The sequence below is a fragment of the Lissotriton helveticus genome, chromosome 10, assembly GCF_964261635.1.
Source record: "Lissotriton helveticus chromosome 10, aLisHel1.1, whole genome shotgun sequence".
Taxonomy (NCBI): Eukaryota; Metazoa; Chordata; class Amphibia; order Caudata; family Salamandridae; genus Lissotriton; species Lissotriton helveticus.
In genome coordinates this window covers 425,378,162-425,401,399 of record NC_136071.1, presented here as the reverse complement: position 1 = coordinate 425,401,399, position 23,238 = coordinate 425,378,162, and the positions used below count along the sequence as shown (strand labels likewise).

The 23,238-nt window shown below is 45.1% G+C and overlaps 1 protein-coding gene and 1 long non-coding RNA gene across 7 annotated transcripts in view; one reads left to right on the top strand and one right to left on the bottom strand.

Moving 5' to 3' along the window:
* UBN1 (ubinuclein 1) overlaps positions 1–23,238 on the top strand; it is an 810,192-nt gene that overhangs the window by 608,252 nt on the left and 178,702 nt on the right. For all 6 annotated transcript variants that reach the window (XM_078662914.1, XM_078662913.1, XM_078662915.1 and 3 more), the window contains one exon: positions 935–1,063. In XM_078662914.1, the coding sequence (XP_078519040.1) occupies positions 935–1,063 (129 nt within the window). The remainder of the gene's footprint in view (positions 1–934; positions 1,064–23,238) is intronic.
* LOC144784250 (uncharacterized) overlaps positions 1–23,238 on the bottom strand; it is a 497,620-nt gene that overhangs the window by 298,765 nt on the left and 175,617 nt on the right. The window lies entirely within an intron of this gene.

Genomic DNA, 23,238 nt, shown 5'->3' with positions numbered 1-23,238 from the left:
ATGCTCTTGAAAGAACTTCCACCCTCGGGTTCTATTATTTTTCGTGATTGTGTAGCCCGTTTCTGCGTGTACATATATGTTTTGTGGTCTTTATAATTTCTACCTCCACTCCAAGCAAAGGTTCAGTGGTTTGCAAGTGAAAAACAGCGGTCACAGGTAAGTACCGATTTGCATGTGCAGCTTGATTCTTTTGCAGTTGCACACCCTATTACTTGATTGAAAAGCAGTGTCACCTACTTTACTGTGTGGCGGTTACGGCCTTTTAGAGACATTAAATAAAGCATTTTCTCTTTAGCGACATTTCCTACAGCCCCAGAAGATACCTCAACCTTTCCTAGAGTATTCACCAACATGGCATCCTTTCTGTACATAAAGCCCTATTGCCATCTGTTCTTGAAGCAATCATCACTCTTTTCCATGGCAGCTGCACCAAAAAACACAGCCTTCATTTTTATCCATCCTAAGAAAACATAACCCTTCTTCCGGTTTGTGTGCCTCATATGACAGGCATTCCTGTCTACCTGCATCTAAATACATAATCCTTACTTAACCGTGCATCAGATACCACCCCAGCGCCATGAAACCTTTTTGGTATACGTGTGCTCTACAAATTTCCCCAACTTCAACTTCATCAGATACCACCCCACACACCGAGCAGCCTTTATCAAACTACCATTCATGATGTAATCCCTGCTAATTCAAATTGTTCTTGAAAGTCAACAGCTTACTACGTTTTTCCCACATTTGCTTCTACAAGCATGTTTCAAGAAGCTGTCCCCCATCTAACAATGACATGAGGATCAACTACATCACTTGAAAGTAAAACCTTGACCATTTTAGCCCATGCATTATGTAACTAGCAGCTGCACTGATGAACTTGCGAGTTGCCTTGTCACTTCGAACTACTTAGTCTTTGTTTTTTCTGGTCCATCAGGATACTGGAGGAGGAGAAGGAAAAAGACCCAACAGATAGAATGTGCTCTGAAAATGAGGACGATGATAATAAAGATGTAAAGAGAGTTATTAGCCCACGCAAAAAGTTCCAGTGGAACGAGGAAATAAGGTATGTGAAGGGAATGGGGCAAAGAAGAATGTTTCTCATTGATGTGGTTTTGAAAAGTGTAAGTGGTGAGCATGGAATTCGGAAAATGCGATGTCGGCAATGACATACATTCCTTTCACCACTCTATTCAGACGTGCTGTGTTTTCTTATTTAACCCTTCCTTCTTAATCAAAAGGGAAGAGACCGAAAGACCTTATTAATTAAAACAAGCATTGGCAAAGTCAGATGGTCATGCTTTTGCTACTTGCTGTTGACCTATTGGCATTGCCAATGTATTGTTTCTCTTGTTCCCAGATGCATACAAAGCAGCCATCTTGTGACTGAGTTTGCAAAAAGCATAAGAAACTCCATCACAAATTTGCCACAGTGATAATGAGGGGAAGGAGATTATAAACACACCTATAGCTCTAATGTGCTTCCTAGTTAGTAGCTTTGTGTTATATAAAGATAAGATATTTCAGGAGTATCTGCCAAAGATTACTCAATCACTCAATCAGCAGGGAAGTTTAAAGCGAGCTACTCACCCCGAGTGTCTCAAGGCGCTGGGGGTGGTAGGCGTGGGGGGTAGCAGCTCCGGTCAGTCAAAGAGCCAGGTCATGAGGGTCTTCCTGAAGATGTGCAGGGTGGGGGCGCGTCTGATGTTGATCGGCAGCTCGTTCCTGGTCTTGGCCACGATTTAGGAGAAGGTTATTACCCCATTCTTGCTCTGCGGATGCACGGTGGTTCGGCGAGGCCGGCAGATCGGAGGTTCCTCTTGGGTACGTGGAAGAAGATTCTGTTGTTGCGATATAGGGGTCTGGTGTTGTGGAGGCATTTGTAGGCGTGGGTGAGTATCTTGACGGTTACTCTTTTCTCAACGGGGAGCCAGTGGAGTTTACGCAGGTGCTGGGTGATGTGTTCGTGTCGATGGGTGCAGAGGGCGAGTCTGGCTGCGGTGTTCCATATAGTCTGAAGTTTGCGGAGAAGAGATTTGTTGATCCCGGCATAGAGGGCGTTTCCGTAGTCCAGTCCACCAGGTGTTGACCCATGCAGAGGGGGAGGATACGAGGACAAGGACCTCTGTCTTCTACAAGTTGAGCTGCAGGCAGCTGCTGGTTTTCCAGGATACGACATCCTTCATTCATTCCTGGAAGTTGAGTCTGGTGGTGATTGGGTCCTTGGTGAGGGAGAGGATGAGCTGGGTGTCGTTGGCGTAGGGTACCATGTTGAGTCCGTGCTGTCTGACGATGGAGGCGAGGGGGGCAATGTAGTTGTTGAAGAGCGTGGGGCTGAGCGATGATCCTTGGGGTACTCCACAGTTGATTTCTGTGGTTTCTGAGAGGAACGGTGGAAGTCTGATTGTTTGGGTTCTGCTGGTGAGGAAGGAGCGGAGCCAGTGAGGGCGGTCCCCTGTATGTCGGCTTCGTGGAGTCTAGCAGTGGGAGATGGTGTTGAAGGCTGCAGATAAGTCGAGTCGGATCAGGGCTGAGGTGTGTACTTGGTCGACGATGGTGCGAGTAGAGTGGTCTCAGTGCTGTGGTTGCTGCGTAATCCGAATTGGAAGGGGTCTAGGATGGAGTTTTCGTTGATGAATTTCGTTAGCAGGATGTTGACGGTCTTCTCTGTGACTATTGCCACGAAAGGGGAGGGAGATGGGTCGGTAGTTCTTGATTTCCGTGGGATCTGCTGAGGGCTTTGAACTTCTACACATTTCCTTTCATCTGAAAAGATGCCGATTTCGAAGGTGGCGTTGATTGTGCGTCGTAAATTCAGGAGTGATGGCGGTGGCGGCTCTGTGGAAAATGTGCGGGGGCAGGGGTCCATGAGGGTTCCTGAGTGGATGCCTTTCATGGTCGATGCAGTGTCTTCGGTGGTGATTGGGTTCTAGGAGGAGATGGTGGGCTGGCTGGCTTTGCTGGATGGGGCAATGGTTTTGGAGTCAGGTGTCTAGTCGTTGAAGTTGTCATAGATGCCTTTGACTTTCTGATGGAAGTAGGAGCCGAGCTTGTGGCAGATGTCCTGGGATGGGGTGATGTCCGTGATTTCGCTGGGGGGTTTGGTGAATTCCTGGATGATGCTGAAGAGTTCCTTGGAGTTGCTGGAGTTGGCTAGGATGTTGTTCTGGATAAGGTCCTTTTCGTGGATCTGATGCATTTGTGGGATTCTGTAATGGCATTCTTGTAGGTGTTGCAGTCCTCCGAGGAGTTGCTGTTTCTCCTGTTCTTCTCGAGACGTCTGCAGATGCGTCTGGTTTCTTGGAGGTCAGCGGTAAACCAGGTGTCCTCGCTGGGGAGTTGTTTGTCAGGGTTTTGTAGGGGTGTGAGCTGGTCTGCTCAGTTGGAGATCTATCTGTGGAGTTCTTTGGCTCCGAGGTTGGCATCAGTCAAGGTGGCGGGGGCATTGCAGTTGAGGCTGGTGTTGAGCTGCTCCTCCGTGATTTTGATCCAGTTTCTTCATGGAGCGCGGGATGCGGGTTTGGGCGCCGTGGGTTTGTCTACGTGGAAGTGTATGCAATGATGGTCCGTCCATGGGGGTTGAGTGGTGTGGCTGAAATGGGTGTTGTTACCTCTTCCGAAGATGGGGTTGAGGGTGAGTCCTGCCTTGTGGGTGGGGGTGGTGACGAGTTGGTTCAGTCCGAGTTTGGCAAGGTTGTCCAGTAGGGTGGCGGAGTTGGGGGTCGCTGATGATGTTGAAGTGGAAGTTGAGGTCTCCAATGAGTATGTAGTCCGTGGAGGTGATGACGTGGGGCGCGATGAAGTTGGCGATGGTGAACGCAGTTCGTGGTCCAAGAGGTCTGTAGACGAGGATGCCTCTTAGGGTTATTCTGGGGCTGTTCTGGATCTGGAAGTGGAAGTGGAAGTGTTCGGGGCTGTCGCTCGAGCTGGAGGTCGTAAGTCGGAGGGATCCCTTGTGTACAATGGCTAGTCCTCCTCCTGGGTGGTTGGGGTGGTCCTTTATCTGGACCTTGTATCTGTCGGGGATGGCGGTGGCGATGTCGGAGGTGGAGATGGTCCAAGTTTCTGTGAAGAGGGCAATGTCTGGTGAGACGGTGTCGGAGAGGTCCCACATCTCTATGGCGTGTCTGTGCATGGAGCGCACGTTTAGGAGGATGCACCCTAGGGATTTTTTGGTGTTGGTATCCGACGTGGGGGTGGTGGCCATGGTGGTGCTGATGGCAGTGAAGGTCTGACGCAGTGACGGCATGAGAACTGGCCGTGGCTGGCGTTTGCCGTGAACAGCTGGCAGTTGTTGTTCCTTCCGGAGTTGAGTGCGAGGAGGGTAGCTCTGTCATTGCGGTGGGTGGGTGGAGATCCAGGGTCCCTGGCTGGTCGCGGTCAGGTTGTGGACAGACGCAGACGGGCTTGCCTTTGGTGAGGCGCGCAGCCGCCATTAATATGGAAGGGGAAGGGAAGCGCAGCTGGAAGGTGGCAACGGGAAAATCGTCAGGGGGGAGGGGCCGCTGGGACTGCAGCGGCAGGAAAACCGGGCACGGAGGACACAACAGGACAACAGGAAAGACAGGAGATGGAGAAAGAGAAAAAAAACAGGCAAAGAGGCACAATTGAAAAAGCACAAGAACAACACCAGGACACAGTAATAACAAGACACAGACAAGGATAGCACAAAACGGACACAAGCAGAGAGGCAGACACAGGCCTCGAACACCTACTGGCAGAGGTGACGCAGGATCAGCGCCGGCGGCTCAATAGCAGAGCTGCTGGGGGTCAGAACAGGTCCCTGGCCAGGAGGGGATAGATCATTTGATCCATGAGACATAAAGAGAGGACTAAGTGGCTTTGCCATTGTTTTGGAATTTCTTTTTCAAAATCTATTGTAGGATGACTAATTACATGCACATGCATGCATGGTGGCCTTTTTTGGGGGGTTCGCGGGAGGGTTGCTGTGGGGACACTTCTGACCTGGGCACGTCTTGGGGCACAGAAGCTGCAGGACAGGGCAGAGGCAAGGAGATCTCTTGAGAAGTTACCACGGAGCACGGGGGTCTACTTAAAGCTGCATGCAACCTTGCGCTGAATGCCTTTGTTTTAAGAACAACCAATACAGCTAATGGGAACCTCTTAAAAAATACCAAAAGCCAGTGACCAAAGGGGACTGATCAGCAGATAAGCAGGCATTGATCCTACCATGTGTAAGCCATGGATCCTGCCATTATGTAAGCTAATGCAACCTGGCAATCCTGCAAGAACCAAGCACAGAACCATGCCATTGATGTCCACTAGTGCAATGCTGAATCATGGGCACCAAAATGGACAGAGCAACTGGGGACCACCATTTCCAATCACTTGAGTGAGATCAGCAAGGACCAAGCAGTGAGCTGACAACTTGAAGTAAGGAGCCACTCACAGAAATGACAGGTGTGATCAGTAGCCATTGTGAAGGTACCTTGTCTACCAGCCTTGAAAGGATGAGTCAGCCTTGCCAGGAGGAAGACATGCAGATGCTTTACATACCACGGTGATACGGTTTGAACATAATGAGCTTTCCTGCCAATGTCAGAAGAAGGGACTGCATTACACAAAGGCTTCTGAAGTATTTGTACATGGAATACTATGAACCGGAGTCAAACACACAATAGAAACACCAGAAAGACTTTTGAGTATGAAAGTCAGTAACCTCCAGACGAGCAGACTTAGGAGACCTGACTCAGTAGGGGAAACAAGCTTGCAAGTCTGAAAGTGCAACCAGCAAGGGCGAAAGTGCTCACCAGGATATAGAGCAGCAAGAGTACCTCTTTTGGGCAACCTTGGAAGGTAAGACACCCAAGGGTATTTGCACTCTCAATAAATCGCTTAAATAAATAAATAAGTAAGAACAGTTACCCATTTCCCAGGAAAAACAGCTCAAAAATGGTTTGGGATACCCAGAAACCTGTAGGCTACTAACGACCCTCTGATGATGATGTGGAAGCCAAAGAAGCACCAGACATGGACACTGCCGCTGCTGGCAAATCTCTTCCAGGTATTAACATCTTTAAAGATAAAATGTGTTTCCAATGCTGTGTTTTATAAGGCAGCCTTAATTGTTTTAGCGCCTGCATTCCTAGCAATATGTAACTACTTTCAGACCCCTTTATTAGGCTGCCTTTACAGTTTCTGCTCACACTTTACAGGGCTTCACAATTGACATACCACCAGGCCAATTCAAAGCATGACGTTGGTCATTCGAGGCTTCTCGTTCACCCCTGGTTGTTGGAAGGCTATTATAGGACTCAAAGGAAAAACGATCATTATTGGCATTACCCGGATTGGACAGCTGTATCTTCAATGCGCCGTCATCTCAGAGCACTGCGGGGAGTGTGTGGGCTGAGGGTATAGAGCAAGGCTGGGCAGGCTTGACATGGAAAGCTGCTTGGCTCCTTCATACTCGGCTGTCTATGGGCACCGTGGGGAGGGATTGGGGCATAAGGGACTTTGAAGGGATGTACACCAGCAGAGGGTTATGGTTGCCTACTATGGTCACTGAGAGTACTTGGGAGAGGGAATAGGTCTTAAAGAACCAATCAAAGGCTTTTAGGCTAGTGGAGCGAATCTTCTCCTTCCTCTGTACCCTACTGCCTTGGCATACTGCAGGGGGAAATGAATGGACACTTCACGAATCCGGTCCTGGAGCAATATTAGAGGCAGTTGACTCAAAGGACAGTACAGGGATGGTGCCTTGGTGGCATAGCATTCCTGCTGCTGCCTTCTCCATTCTCCTTTAAATCAGAGAGCACTAAATGTTCCCCTACTGTCTCAATGTCTAGAAACACTAGCATGAGACTCAACAGTAATACATCCCATTCACGCATGTTTGCGGTGTTGTTTTACTTAAAAATAAATGAAAAAATGTGCCATGCTGCAACTCCATGCATTACAATCAGGACCATGTCAACTCTCTTCTGTAGGAGGACGGAGCTAGAATGGTTAGATACAGTAATTTGTCTTGTAACTTCCATGGCTCCTGGGCCTGTTCATGTAGCCCCACAGCCTTATACTTCTGACATCTGGGTACAATGCTCCTAGACACCAACATTTAAAAAAACTGAAAAAGCGGCATAAAATGTTTTTTTCATCACGGCTGAAACAGTATCTCTAAATAGTCTGCAACATGGCTGCAGTACACAAGAAAAATGTTTCCCAGGCGTCACCAGGTTGGGGCCTGCTGAGGCCTTAGCCATAGCTGCATTCCATCTCCACTGCACCCACACCTCCACCACATTAGACAATAAAGCAAATCAGACTCAGACAGTTCTTAACTACACAGAGAGAAACATCTTGTAATGCAGAATGTTTTTATAATTTATAAAACATGTATGAGTGCTATTGCAATTCGTGTAGAATTAATTCAGGTGTTTTAGCACTTCCTACTTCAAGGACAACACTATGTACATCCTGCTTCCTAAGTGATTGCAAGAAAAAACCAATCATTTCAGTGCCCACTTAGCGTAACTCAATATTCTTTAAGCAACATCACTCTGGCCGGTAGTTGTTTGAGATGTTTGCCGGATAAACTGGCAGGTGACAGTGAGGTACGCAATGTTATCTAGACCCTCAGAATTTGCAGTTTTGTTTTTTATACCTGAAAGAAAAAAATTGTCTCCACTGACAGTGGATACCACTAACGAGTTCCTTCAATGCCACTTTGAATATGGCCTTGAGATTCTGACCATCCGCAGTTCAACTCCTGCCACAACTGATGACTCTCAGATACACAAAACACTAGACAGAGTGGATCCTTCCTCCATAGAGGGCGACAGCCCTGCACCACAGAGGCCCTGAATAATATTGTACTGTAACACAGTGAAGTAGTGGCGATCTGAATATTCCTGTATTAATTAGGGTTATAAGCTACATGTTACCTATGGCCACGTACCCTCTAAAGTTATCACAAGTTCTGCATAAACATTGAGACTAATTATCCGAACCCTTCATATCAATATATTTGTCCAAATTTCCACAGGTGTAGTGAGTGATTTTCCATTTGTCCACATAATGTTCAGCACTCTTCAGGAGTCCTTCAAATGCAACATTTCTCTGAATATTACCCATTAAAACTTCCAACAATCCTGCCTCACGATTGCATTTTAGCCTGTACAATGCAAAATGCTGCATCCCTGTCTATTATTGATGAAAAAACACAGCCTGGTAGGGTTACATTAAAGAAGCTTAAGAAAAAGCACCGCCTTTTTAAGGCTCCAGGAGCTTCCAACATCCATGATGCTTTTACTGGTAGTAGCCTCAAGGAATACGTTCTTTTTTCCTGCTTGTGTGAGTAGGATGCCAGAACTCAGTGGAGGTTTCACACCTGTTTTTTCTCTGAAATTTCTCTCCATGTTTGTGTTTTTTCTGCTTTGCTGGATGTATTTACCATCTAAATATCAAGTTTCTGCAGAATCTATTCTGTCAGAATGTCCATCCTGCCCATCTTAATGAAATCCCAATCTAGTTGGAGAAAAGAATGTGGTTTCTGCTTTACACAAATTGTGTGTGATAAGTGTTTCCTCCTCACATTCAGCAAAGGGATGTGGATTTTGAAAGACTCCGAAAGATCAGAAAGGTATCAGCCTAAGTGTCAGTTTGGAGGATATGTGGGCAAAGGCACAGCAGAGAAAGAAGAAAAAGCTTGAAAGCCCTCCAGCCACAGAGCCTCTTCTGGAAAAGAGCCAGCACTTTGTTAAGCCTCCCACAGATGGGGCAAGGAGGATAGGCAAACGTGAAAGAACCCATCAACATCCCAACTCTCACCAACACTCCTGATAGACATCAAAGATTACAATTTCACCGTTGAATTCTTCGGCCCTGGCATTGTGTCACCAGCATCAAGAAACAGACACAAACTTTCCCATCATAAACCAAAACTACAATGAAATCATTGGGCTCTCTATGGTGACCCATTTCAGGTTCGACTAAGAGTTTTAAACCTGTTTCTGCCACTTAAAGATGAGCATAGCATCATGTATCCCATCTAAAAGATGCCAGTGCCACCTAGAGAGCCATCAACTGCTGAATCACCTTATAATGTCCTCTCCTCATGGAAGAAAGGACTCTGCACATTCCAGAATGGCTCAGAACAAGCCGATCTTCTGTGTCTCCATTATGGTCGAAGTCTGATCATGTTGATACTCATCATACACACCTGTGTCTCCTGCAGCTTTACTTCCAAGTTTTGCTTGTGGATGATAACACCTCTTTTATGACATACTCATAAAGGGGGCTTTTCACACTGAATATTCCTGTGAAAGCACCACAGGATGCAGTATCTGTGACAATGGAGACGTTACAACCATAGACTTTACTGTGCGAAATGTGCCTTTCTGCATGGTCACTCCAGTTATTTTTTACCTTTTGCTAGCTATAACGCTCTGTGCACTTCACTCCTGCGAACCAGTGATAGAGTGCTTGTGCTCCCCCTGTCAACATTGCTTAAATTGGCATATACTTACCTATCATTCCCTCCCTAGTATATGGTACAAAGTTTCCCCGGGGCCTGTACTTTAACTTTCACTAGTAGACTGCAGCACACATCGTGCCACCCACTACAGTGGCTATGCAAACATGACTTCAGTCCTACCATTTGTAGCGTGGCTGTTGCAGTTATAAACACGACTACAGTCCAAACTGCTGAACAGAATTACACCATATTTGGCAGAAAGCTAGCTTTTTGTACGCAGATTGTGCTTTTTGGTATTTGGTGTACCGTTCAGTAGTTTTCAAGAAATTAAAGGGATTTCAAATTAGGATATCTGCGATCATGGCTAATTCGGAAATGATAACAAGCTTGTGCAGGGAAATGCAGAGATCTGATTGGCTGCCAACACTTCAATCAGGAAGTGTTGGCAGCCATCTTGGGACTCGGCTTGAGTCGAGTCCCACAAAAACAGGGAAAAAAAGAAAAGGGGGCATGGTAGGAATACCCTGACCCCTAAACTTGGTGTCCCAAAAGGACTCCGGCAGTACACCGTTTTTGTCGCAAATTTGCTGCAAAAATAATTCGAAAATAAGTGAGGGCTTCTGCACTTATCTTGTCAAGGGCTACAGGGTGAGCCAGGTCCTAGGGGCAGTTTCTAAAATAAGGAGGGGGTGCACGGGGCCCTCCTCTTGAGGGTCTTTGAGCCCCAGGGACCACTACCTCCCTGGGGCATTTTATTCATATAGTAGAGGGGCAGCGTGGACCCCCTCCAGGTGCTCAAATGAGACTCCGGGGACCACCACCTACCCAGAAATTTACTTTAAAAAAATGAAACCGGGGGACTGCACAGACCCCCCAGGCTCCCTGGGGCCCCCATACAGGGCTTATGTTAATATGGTGCGGGGGGCTGCCGCACTCTGGGGACCACCACCTACCCAGGCAAGCTGATTATACGGATTTGAGTCACCTTCCTTCCCAAGGTGGTGACTTCCTTTCATGTTGGCCAGAATATCACCCTTCCGATATTCATTGCTGCACCTCACCCCTCTAATAAGGAGAGACTACACCGACTGGATCCAAAAAGGGCTGTCAGTTTCTACACTGATCCCACCAAAGAACACTGAGTGAACAATCAGCTGTTTAGCAGATTCCCTGGAGCAAGGGAAGGTAAGGCTATGCAGAAATGGACCATCTCACGCTGGATCGGTCTCTACATTAAGATTTACTACACACTTGCCTGAAAGAAAGCCCATGAAAGTTTTCAAGCTCTTTCTAACAAACCCAAGACTGCTACCACTGTGTTGGCACGAGGGGTGCCTGTTCTCGATTGGGCTCGGAGTGGGCTTCACTCCATGCATTCATGAGGCACTGTTGTGTGCACAGCAATGTGTGCCGGGAAACGCATTTTGCCCGCTCTTTCATTCAGGACTTTTTGGTTTGAGCCAGTTGACAGACCCTGCTCCTAGAAGGTACTCACCTGATACTCATTTGAGAGGTGAAGAATTTGCGGTTAGAAGTCTTTATCGAAAGAACAAGTTACTAACCTTGGTTAACCCTCTGTCCTGTAGAAATTCTATCTAACTGGATTCCTCACTGACTCTCCCATCCTACCCATTCTGTGACCTGGAGTCTTCACCTGAAGATCCCACTAGATTCTGGACACTGGTAAGAAGCATTCTGACATGGCTCTGCATTTTTTAGCATTGGAAATAGTAAAAAAATTAACTGATTTCACCGCACCGGCGTGGCGCCTATGTAGGCACTGTGTATGTTACACCCGGAGCTGACGAGGTCGGTGCAGAGTTGACGACGCCGCCTAACGGCGCACAGAGGTACTGTTCAAGATTTTCCAGATCCAGTCTGGCACCTGGGGAATATTCTAAAGTGAGAAATCTGTGAACAAGGCTCTTTCATATATAATAAGGTTCTATCTCAGAGATCTGCACACTGGTCATGATTACTTTGATTTTGGCTCCCTGTCTGGGCATGTGGACGAGTAAGAAAAAAACTGAGGTCAGCACACTGGGGTGGCGCCTACATAGGTGCATGGATGTCACGTCCAGGGCGGAACAGTTCAATGATGGAGTTGCCTATGCCACCTGTCACGCACAGGGATACTGCTGAGAATTTTCCAGATGCAGAGTGTCATCTAGGTAATATTCAAAATGTGAGGAATCTGCATTTAGATAGAGTATCTACCAGAAAGAGCATTACCTAATGTAAGTAACTTGTTCTTCTTCTCTTCCATACTCTGCTCCTCAAGAGTAAACCTTGACTATACTCGTTTCTACCGCCTGATAGTCAGTGCCTGAAAAGGAGGGTATTAGCTTTCAATGAGCTCAAGCTGAAATCTGAACTACAGCAATAGCTTGACCCTTCTTCTCTGTGGATGGTATACCCCAAGTCAGAGAGAGAGAATGCATTGAAATTAGTAATTATCAATTTCACATTACTACCTGAAATGGTGCAATTGTGGTTTCAGGGGCTCCAAGGCCTTATTTCCTCTTGTGTCCTTGTTTTTCCTATTTTCTATCTGAAAATGAGAGATGTGCAACTTTATCTCACTCTTTTTCAGGGCCATCTGTTCAAGCCACAGTCAAACGAAATTCTAATTTCAAACGAAAGTGTACAAGCAGCAGCATCAGGATTCAAATCTTCTTAAAGGTTAATAGTTCCAGCCACTTTCCAAATATACTTTGCATACAAACAGCCTTAGGAAATGGCTCTTCATTGCATGGCTTATGAACACGCTTTGATGACTTGCTGAGTCAAGGAATGTGAGCAGCCCTAGAAAAAGATGCTTACCATAAATCACCTATAGTTAAAAGCTGTCTTATTAGTTTTATATTAGTTTCATACTCTACTAAAGGGAAACGTTTGTTCCTCATGAGGCAGTTGAACACTGTGTAAATGGACAGATTAGACCCATTTAGGTCAAGGTGCAATTACCAATTTGTTCAGTTTGCCTCTTGCTTGGGAACGCTAGAGGCTTCTTGGAGAAATTCTGCATCTAGATTGGTCAGGATCATGTTTTATGCTTTCCTTCAGATTTCACTGATTCACTGTTTTTTTCCCATGAAGTCGATAATTCCTACAGCATAATGATTATACTCATAGACTCATTTTTCCCAAAACAGGTTTGTATTTCAGACCTAATTGAGCTCTTTAGTCACGCTTACCTAGAGCTGGTGAGAGTGTGACCTCTCTTGGTTTAGCTGGGGTGTCTAAGAACTAATATCTTTCAGAAATTAGTTCACTTCTTGATCACATTCAGTGGTTTCAACCCATGCAGCAGGGTGGCAGATGCTACTATTGCTAGGTGGATAGTCTGGTGCATACCCGCCGCTACCACAAAACGGTACAGATTCCTCCTGGGTTTTATTGATGATCACATTCAGTGGTTTCAACCCATGCAGCAGGGTGGCAGATGCTACTATTGCTAGGTGGATAGTCTGGTGCATACCCGCCGCTACCACAAAACGGTACAGATTCCTCCTGGGTTTTATTGATGGATGCAGGGCCGGTCCTAGAACTCTGGGGCCCCAGACGAATGTCAAGATGTGAGGCCCCTCTAATTTGCCTGTAACATCACAGAGAGTGACATCGCAGGACTATTCATCTTACTTGGCATCACTGAAGAGACCTAATGTGGATATCAGTAACATGGAGAAAAAGATAAATATACAAATGAAATAATTCCATATATTTTAAAACTGTATTAAATGGATTACATTTGTCACCATGGATGGGAAAGCTAGGTGCAGGTCTCACAAAGATGCATATTTTTTTACTCCATGTTAACTGATTGTTCCCAGATGAGTGCATGCTAAACATTCCAGTCCTGTTTCATAAAGGGGAGAGATCCTATTGAGGTAATGAGGGGCGGGATAATTCGAAATGTAAAATTAAACAAGAGAAAACCCCTCAGCCCATGGATATAATCGCAAATTTTAAAAGGCTCTGGTATTTTTCCGTGCCATTATTGTGCCACCTTAGGATGACATTCATACTTAGTAATTTGTTTTAAAGTAAATCCTCTCACCAGTATTCCACACGCACATGCCCAGACTCGTAGGACACTCTTTTTTGTGTGTGGGCTCTTTACTCGCCAAAATTATGTTAAGTGCAAAAACACAACACATATAATACAAAAATACAAGACAACAAAGCAAACAAATAAAGATTGTACATAAATAAAAAAAAGACTTAGAACAACGGAGACCACCACTAAATCATACATTGACTTGAAGGTATGCTGCAGATTTAAGGGTTTTCAAATCAACGTTTTTGATTTGGTGTTAGAACTGTAGGAAGTGGAAGTGGCCAGCTTTAGCACTGGTGGAGTCCTGTGCGACAATGTCTGTTGGTGCCCCCCCAATGACCACCTCTGCCACGGAATCCCCTCACTACCACTCTTTAACAGTGCCCCTCAAGTCTCCATAACTACACTCTCTCAGATGTATTTAATTTGATTCACAGCGCGGCTCATACCAGTATAGGGTTTCAGAGCACTTTATGTCACACGCATTACACAGAAAGAATCAATCATACGTGTGTAAATCACTGTATAGGAAATGTTACATAGGACAAAGGACCACAATGTGTAGGAAGAAAACAACACTGGGTGTGGGCTTCCCACAGTAAGGCCAAGCCTCTCTATCAATAAACAACTGCACAGAAGCCAATACTGCAACTTCTAATTCAATTTATTCTTGAATTAGAAGTTGCAGTATTGGCTTCTGTGTAGTTGTTAATTATACAATGTGTAGGAGTCACATGACAATCATACCAGTAGGCAGTATAGTTTAATAGTGATTGGTCAGGAGCAACACAAGTTCTGAATTCAGAACGTACTACCATGGTTGGGGGTTCTCTTTAATAACCATAATTGATTTCCATCTAAAGGAACCCTTTTTGCAACATTAGGATAATCAAAGACTAGTGAAAAAACATAAATCTCTAATTTATACCTTGCAGTTTTCATGCAGCTCTAAGATGACAGTTAATAACTCACTGTTCTATGTTAGGATTTTGTTGTTAGGATTTTGACTTATAAACTGCAAATAACAAAAGGATCTCACTGACAAAATCAGTAACCCACTGACCTGTTGCCGAACATTGCTGGAGGCCAGAAAGGAGGCAACAAGTGCTTTTAAAAAACAGAATGTACTAGCAATTATGACGCCCCCCACCCGAAGTCAGCGCTCGGTGCAATCTAACCGGTCGTACCACCCTAGAGCCTCCCTGTTCAAGGGTTGTGTGCACTCAGTGACAGAGTCACTGTCGCTCTAGGGTGTGCTGCTTCATAGGCCTGCCCCCAAGACTGGTGGTGAACTTCAGTATGGATTGTGGTGGACAGGCCTACAAGGTTAACCCACACTTGCCACTGCTAGGATCCACCTACTGGTGCTTAGACACCAGGGCGTCTAAAGTTTTGCGGGGCCTTCTAAGGTCTAGCATGGTTTGGTGCTACATCAGAAGAGTAATCAGGTGGGCTGATCCTGGTTCCGCAGTCCCAAATTCGTCAGCTCTGACAATGGTGCCACATCTTACTGAGAAAAACTCGCACTGCCTTCAAATTCAACTCAATTGTGCCCCGCTATAAACACCTTGATGCAACTCACTTCAAATTACGCACTAGACAAGAGTAACATGCTGCCTAAAAAAAAAAGTAACAACATCCTGCAAAAAGCAAACACTCAAGGGAATGCAAGATTATGTAACCCACACAAAAACCACATTACCAAGTACCAGGTTGCTGTTGTGAGAGTGGATTATCCAATAGACGACTGCAATTGCCTCTGTTCGCCTAGCCTCGCCTATCGTCTCGCCTAGCCTTGCCTAAGCCTCGCCTCGCCAGACCAAGCGCAACGATTGCCGAGCGGAGAAGGAGCAGGAGCAGTAGCACGAACGTGAGCGCGAAGTGACCGGTTTAAGCCCATGTCCGAGGATCGAGGATGAGGTCACCAACGGTCGTGGAAAAGCGGCAAAACAAGTCCCCCGCCTCTGCCTTGGTATCACGAGGAGCACACAGGGTGAGAGACGAGGGGAGTGGAGTGCGGCGCGAGCCGGTGGGTCGGAGGGTTTGTAGAGCTTGCCGAGTGCCGGGAGTCAGAGGGGAAGTCGGGCACAGGCGGAACAGACAGGCTAAACCCGCAGATCAAAAAGAAACGATAGAGACCGGCACCCCTGGGCAGACCTGCTCAGAGACCCACGCAGACCTGCACAGAGACCCGCACAGAGATCCTTGCAGGAATAAATACGCAGGGATAAAAACACAGGAAACATCTGTCGCAACCCCAGTGGAACCCCCGAGGGACATCGTTTCTAGGGGGGGGGGGGGGCTGTTATTGTGGACCCGGATAGATAGAAAAATAGTAGAACAAATCTCGGAGGCCCCTGAAGAATTAAGGGGCCAGAAGAATTAAGAAGGGCATCTAGCTTGCCAGTATAAGAAGGCGAAATACTTCGGAAAAGGTTGGTGAACCAACACGACAGAGAACTATAAGAGTGGCAAGGCAAGCAGGCGGAAGGCAACAGGCGGAACAGAGGTAAGTGGAACTTTTTTTTTTTTTTTTTTTTTTTTCTCTTATATAAGAGTAAAAACTATAGTAACTAATAAGAGACCCCACCCTCAGCAGACCAATAGACTTTTGAAGCTAAAAACCTAGAAATGGCCCCCAGAAAAGGGTTGAAATCTGGTACAGCGGATGATCCAGGGAGGAGTAAATCATCGGAGGGCTCAAAATCCCTGGAAGAGAGCCAGGAAAGCCATGCATCCTCTATAGATAATAGTAAGGGGAAACCTAAGAAAAGAAAAGTCAAAAGGACAACGAAGAACGCCCAGAAGGCGAAAAGAGGCTGTACCCAAACAACTACGAAACAGAAAGATCCCATGGCAGCGTCAAAATCCATAAAGGAGTTTGTAGGGAAACATTATAAATCATTAAACCCAGCGATAACATCAGACTGTGACGGAGAAATAGTGGAAATTGATGGAGAGATTGGAGAAAACTCAGGCACGACAGTAGGAAATCAAAGACGGACAGATAAGGGAGGACCCCAGGAAGATGTTAACCTTGAAATAGAAGAAGAAGGGGAGAACCCCAAATCTATAAACCAGACACTGCTGAGCCAAAACCATCAGATTTCTGCGCCCCGACTGTCATCTTCGCCTAAAATGTTCTCATTGGTGTCAACAGGGAATGAAGGACATAGGAGAAACGAAGCCCAGAACCAGAGTTATGTCTGGGGAGGTGCTCCAGATCAATTCCAGCAGCATTTTACACCGCAAAAATCCCCACGACTACAAGAAAATACAAGTACTGGCCACTATATAAACCCAGGCAGAAACAATATACAGGATTCGGTGATCTCGGAAACCCCCTCATCTTCGTTGATGGATTTAATCCTGTTGCTCAGAAGGCACTGCAAGGAATCCTGGAAGTAACACTCTCGAACAACGGAGTGATGAAAGCACAGAAACAGCATCTAAAGAAAATAGAAGAAGAATTAGGGGAGATAAAGAGCCAAATGCCAAGTAGGTTAGGGCCAACCGACATAACCCCACCTAGTGAGGAGAGTGCCTTGAAAGTACTTGAAGAAGAAAGCATAGAAAGCATGGCAAGCCTTGAAAAATCTCCTCACCCTACAGAGCAAACGGCAAAGGATGCCGTAGAGAGTGTAGACAATGTATATATATCTCAAAAAGACCTATGCTGATAAAAAGGCGTGGGGGGTATGTAGCTCTTGGGGCCAGGAATAGGGCAGAAAAACCCAGGCAACCGAAACCTGCAGGAAAGGGAAAAGGGAAGAAGACAACGGTGGGGGGGGTGCAGGCAGAATTAAATGTCACAGCGCTGACTTTCCTAACATATAACCATATGAATGTAGAGGCAAAACCACCAAAAACCCCGAAAGAATTAAGAAAAAGGCAGACATGCAGGGAGGCAACTGAGAAGCCCCCCTTGTCCCGTACTTTGAAGCAGAAGGTTCGGACAAGGGCTGAACAGTCCACTGAACAAAGGTCAGTAAACCCCCAAGCTTAAGAACTACCCGGCATGGGAAAGAAAGGACGGCATGCAGGGAGAACAACTGCCAGCCAACAGGTGCATGAAATAAAGATGAATTCACATGAGAGAGACAATAACAAATGGTTATTCCTGGATTGGGTACCAGCCGGGAAGAAGCAAAAATTGACAAGACAAATAAGTCCTCTGAATAGAGCTCTGATCTTGAGCGCATTTGCAAATTGCGGTAGTTTGAGGGGGCTCGGCACAAACGACCTTCAACTCGTAGGCTTCGTAGAGAACAGGAACGGAAAGGAAATAACAAAAATTACTCTTTACTCGGACCTGGTAAAAAGGGCAATTCAGAAAGCCTCAAATGAGATAAGTCAACACGGAATAAGGATTATTCCTGAGTATGAAATAAAAACCCCTAGAGACAACACCTTCTTAAAACAGCATGCAGGGCTACAGAAGAGACAAGTGATCCTATGCAGAGAAACTGAAGACGACCGGGGTTGTCTGAATGTTATAATAGAAAACTCAGGGAATGAATCCGCATGGGCCAATTGGTCTATATACAGTAACCCAATGGGTGAATCCAATGACAGTAATATGCTGGATATGGAAGAAGATGGTGGGTTGAGCGACGTAGAATAGGACGGGGGGGGTCGCAAGAACTAGGTCTCTTAACTTGGAACGTGAATGGGCTAGGCAACAAGAAAAAACGGGATTACATTAAGGAAATTATAAATAAAGTGGACATTGCCTGCCTTCAAGAGACCTGGCTATGCGACGAAACCCCAACCTTTGAAGGATATCTACAGTTACATCATCCCGCCACAAAGAAAAACCACGGGCGGCCCTCGGGGGGCCTGTTGACACTGATATCAACAAAAGCAATGAGGGAAGTTAAACTGCTGAAAACAAAATGCAAATGGGTCCAAGCGAGTAGGATTGAACTCCTGATGGTGGAATTGAATCATAAAATGTTGATTTTAATGAATGTATATATGCAATGGGAGAATGGGGAGGAGTATGAAAGGGAGATGAGGTGTTTTAAAGAGGACGTAGATAGTATCTTAGAAAAATATCCTGCAGATATAATAATACTTGTGGGGGATTTTAACCATAAACTGAACCCAAAAAGGGCAGACCTGTGGAACAGGGAACAGATAGAGGTGTACGGAATAAACCCGGCTAGGTTTCCAGTGGGGGAGATCTCGAAACAGGACTCAGAACTAGTACACGTACTAGGAGGTAGGGGCTTTCACTGTGTAAATGGGAGAATAGAGACAGACTCCCCAGCAGGAAAGACTTTTAATTTAGGGGAACAGAACTGCCCTATTGACTATATATTCCTGCAAGCCTGGAATTTCTCCCAGATTAGGGATTTTAGGATAGAACAAAAAGAGGTGAGTGATCACAAACTTCTTCACCTAAAAATAGCAGGGGGTAGGAAATTGCAGAGGGATACCGTGATTAGCCAGGAGATCGAGTACCCTAAACGGGCGACGACACGACTAACGGACGAATACATGGAAAAACTGAAGGCGATGCAAATAAAAACGGCCCCTGAAAATTTTGAGAATAAAAACCTGGAATGGTTCACAGGGAAACTTGAAGAAGTGGTCCATTGCCTAAGAATACATTTAAATAGGGAGAAACCCATAAGGGTAAAACAGATAAACCGAAGCAAAGGGTTCTCAGGGGCGTGTCAAGCCAAGAAAAAGGAGATACGTGCAGTACAAAGAAGGCAAAAAAAGTACTTCACACAAGAGAGACAGGACCAGTTAATTAAGCAGAAAAAAGAATTTAAAGTAATGGTAAATAACGCTAAAAGGATACACAAAGAAAAATGCTGGTTAGATCTGTTAGTAGCCATAGAGGATAAAAATCTAAGGCAATTTTGGAAATTAGTAAAGGCAGTAGCCGGGACAGTAGATGGGGAATTAAATTGTGTGGTGAGTGAGGCCGCATGGGAAGTGTACATAAGGGAACTGTACGGGGCAAGAACCCCCAGGGAGGAAGTGGAGGCTAAAATATGGCAAGAAATCTCAGAAGACCTAATAGCCAAATTTAACGAAGAACAAGTAGAGCTTATAATAAAAGAACTTAAGCTAACCCGTGCAGCAGGTCCGGACAATCTCCCTGCAATAATACTGAAGACGGAAGTTAATTGGTGGGCAAGATTTCTCGCAAGGATGTTCCATGTAGTTTTAAAAAAAGGAGTAATGCCACCTACCTGGAAGGGTGCCATAATCAGGCCAATACACAAGAAAGGTAGCAAAGAGGCGCCACAAAACTACCGGCTAATCAACCTCCTAGCTATAGGAGAGAAAGTATTCTCTAAAATTGTACTTAAACAATTGAATGAATGGGTCGAAGAGTTCCAAATAGTACCCACAGAACAGGGTGGATTTAGAGCGGGCCACTCTACAATAGATCATGGATTTGCTCTATGGGCTATGGCTAGGAAGTCGACGGAACAAAACGGCAAGTTATGCTGTTGTTTCGTCGACTTCAGAGCAGCCTTTGACTCAGTAGATCGGGCATGCCTGTGGGATACTCTAAAGAGGTTAAAGATTCCCAAAGATCTCCTTATAATAATAAAGGAACTACATAGAGAAAATTGGGGGCAAGTAATCAAGGATATCGCGGGTTCTTTGACCCCAAAAATACCCATTGCCAATGGATTAAGACAGGGCTGTGTGTTGGCCCCCCAACTTTTTTCAATTTTTCTGTCAGATCTCCCGGCATATCTCGAGGTAGAGGGTAGTGCTAGCCCTAAAATGGATGGGAATAAGGCATCCTGCCTATTGTACGCGGACGATCTGGTAATAGTTGACCAGACCGAGAGGGGCCTCCAAAGAAAGCTTAATGCTTTTAACACCTACTGTGCTAGCAAATTCCTAACTATCAATCTAGATAAAACTAAAACCTTATGCTTTGGGAAAAAGATAAGCAGGTTTAGTTGGTACATAGGTGACCTCAAACTGGAAACAGTAAATGAGTATCGATACTTGGGTATTTGGTTCGATAGGGCTCTAAATTGGAATACCCACCTGGAAACACAAAAAGCAAAGGCACTCTCTTCCATATGTGGTCTAAAAAGGTTTAATGGGGATTATGGAGAGATGTCACATCGACCAATGCTTAGAGCATTTGAGGCAATGATCCACTCCCAAGTCCTGTATGGAGCTGAGATCCTTTATTTGAGCGGTAAGGGAGCTTGGGACGGGATAGAGGGGAAATGCATAAAAAGGCTCTTATCTCTTCCTCAATCTTCTATGATACAAGCCATAAGAACAGAAATAGGCACAAAGTCCTGGGTGATACAAACTCAGCTGGCTGTAATCAGATTTTGGAAGAGACTGGAAGACCCGGAAAGGCAAAAAGTAGCACACTGGTGTCGAAAAGAAATTGAGAAAAGTGAACTAAAATGGGCAAAGGCCAGTAGGGAAAAAATGATGGGAATTTGTAAAGTATTGAATATCGATGTAGACCAGGAAACATATCAAGTCCTTAGTACCAAAGGTGAGCTGAAGCAAAGGGGGAAAGAAGTTTCCAAACGGAGTGATATAGAATACCTAGCAAAAAAAAAATCAGTAGCGCATATGTTAAATGCTTGGACTAATGAAAACTGGTTCCCCTATCTAGACATCCTACCTAACCGTGGGCTCAGGCAAGAGATTCTGAGGCTACGGATCGGGATTAACCCATGGTTAGTAAACAGAGACCTCAAAACAAAAATGTTAGACCAGCAAGGTCTCTGCAGGTGTGAGCTGGGAACGAATGGAGACCTGTTACACATTTTGCTAGACTGTTTGACACTCTTAGAGCAGAGAAAATTGTGGCTGCGACCTGTATTTTTAAACTATGATATAAAAACAAGGACGCAGGCAGCTAGCCTTTTAACTGAAATCCCCTCCATTGATATTGTAATTGCCCTTGGGAAATTTATAATGGGGGCCCTGAGTGAACTGAGAACCCAGGAATAACTGTAGTACTGTAGGAAATTTGAGTAGAATGAAATTGCTTGTAGAGGTAAGAGAATGTATAGGTTTTATATATGTAAATATAGGTTTTAAGAAACGTACAATTTTTTTTGTTGTATTTTGTATTTTCGATAATGGTGCGTAGATTCTTTTTAACGGATTAACTTTTAAAGGTTTTATGAATTTAATGTGCAAACTCCTTCCTGTATTATGTTCATTGCATTGTTTAAAGACTAAGGTCATAATAAACATACATTTTGACTTGACTTGACACATTTTTTGTGAAACTGCGTCTTTCTTCCGCAGCCAACTAGATCTGGCGAAGAACAGACTGAGAGAACTCTTCAACATTGTCAAAAGCCAAACAAACTGCACTCCCTCTCACGAAATCAAAGCCACCAAAGAGCTGTAGTGTAGTTCATATTATCCCAATAGGCTCTGCGCATTGGAATAATACCTTCAATAGTATAGGCCTAGACCAGACGTTAACTAGGTCTACTACTGTCGATATTAGACTTAAAGTTTTGGGTTTGCCAGCTAGCTCAGAGTTCACTAGAAACTTTCTCGAATAGGCAAGGAGGAGTTGAACCTCCCTGGATAGACAAGAAGGGATTTAGTTTCTGACAACCATAGAACATGACAACTTTGCTCTCCCCTAATCAAGAGTGTATCTCGAGATTTGTGTGAACAAAAGGCAATTTATTTTACTCAGTCAGTACGTGCATTCTTAGTCTCATCAGATTGTAGAGAAAAGGAAGAGACGGGCGTGTTCAATAAAAGATGTTATTTATTGATCAGTCTCTTTTCTCATACAAGAGAAATGGATCGATATTATTGCAATACTTATGGTTAAGTAAAGTGCATACATTAAAAGCAGAAGTATAAAATAATACTGTAAAAACATTGATATGGTTTCTAAGCCATATGAAGGTTTTAAAATGAATAAAATATATTACATACACATATACATTTGACTAATCGTACTCAACTGGTGTTTCTAGCTACGCCTACCCCGTGTACCTGACCTAAGCCTAATACGTGGGCAGGAATAGAAAGTTACAGTTTAAGTTAAGTTTGTTTTTGCCAAGTGACTGACTAAAGAATTCTCTGCGAGGGGTTATTCAGTTCTGTACCTGGAATCTAGGATGGATGAGGGATGGTATCTCTCGTCTCTGGTCTCGATATTCCAGGCTGCCTGCGAGGGCTACCCGGAAACGCCGGAGCTGGATTTCTCGGCAGGAGAAAAACGCAGCTTCTCGTTCTCAGCGCGTCAAGAAGGCGGGGCTGCGCCAGCGGGGTCTGCTCTGCTCTGGGCTTCGGCAAGTCTGGCTGCTCCGTCCTCGTCACCACCGCGTGTGTTTGCATAGGGCAATATCGGTAATATTTATACCTTTAAGGTGCCGAGATTGACGTAAGGATGGACATAGATACGTCAATAAGGATGTCATACGACCAGGTCGTTAGCACATTCTTTTGCTGAAGTTCTCGGTGAAATCAAAACAATGGCCGCAGGGTTTTTCCCAGGTCTGTCATAGGTTTGATTTGTTTTGAGAACTCCGTATGCCTTATCAGGGGCTGGAGGAATATCGCTTGTCTAATTAGATGGCAAGCGTTATGACCTAATCAGATAACACGTTCCTGTGCCGTAGTGTGGCTTTATCAGATAACGGTTCCTGCATCATGGGGGTTTTCTGCCTCATGGGATGGCTGCTAGTTAACTTGTTAGTTTGTTAACCAGAATAGGGTCAGGAATAGGGGGATCGATACAGAACCTATAGGAATA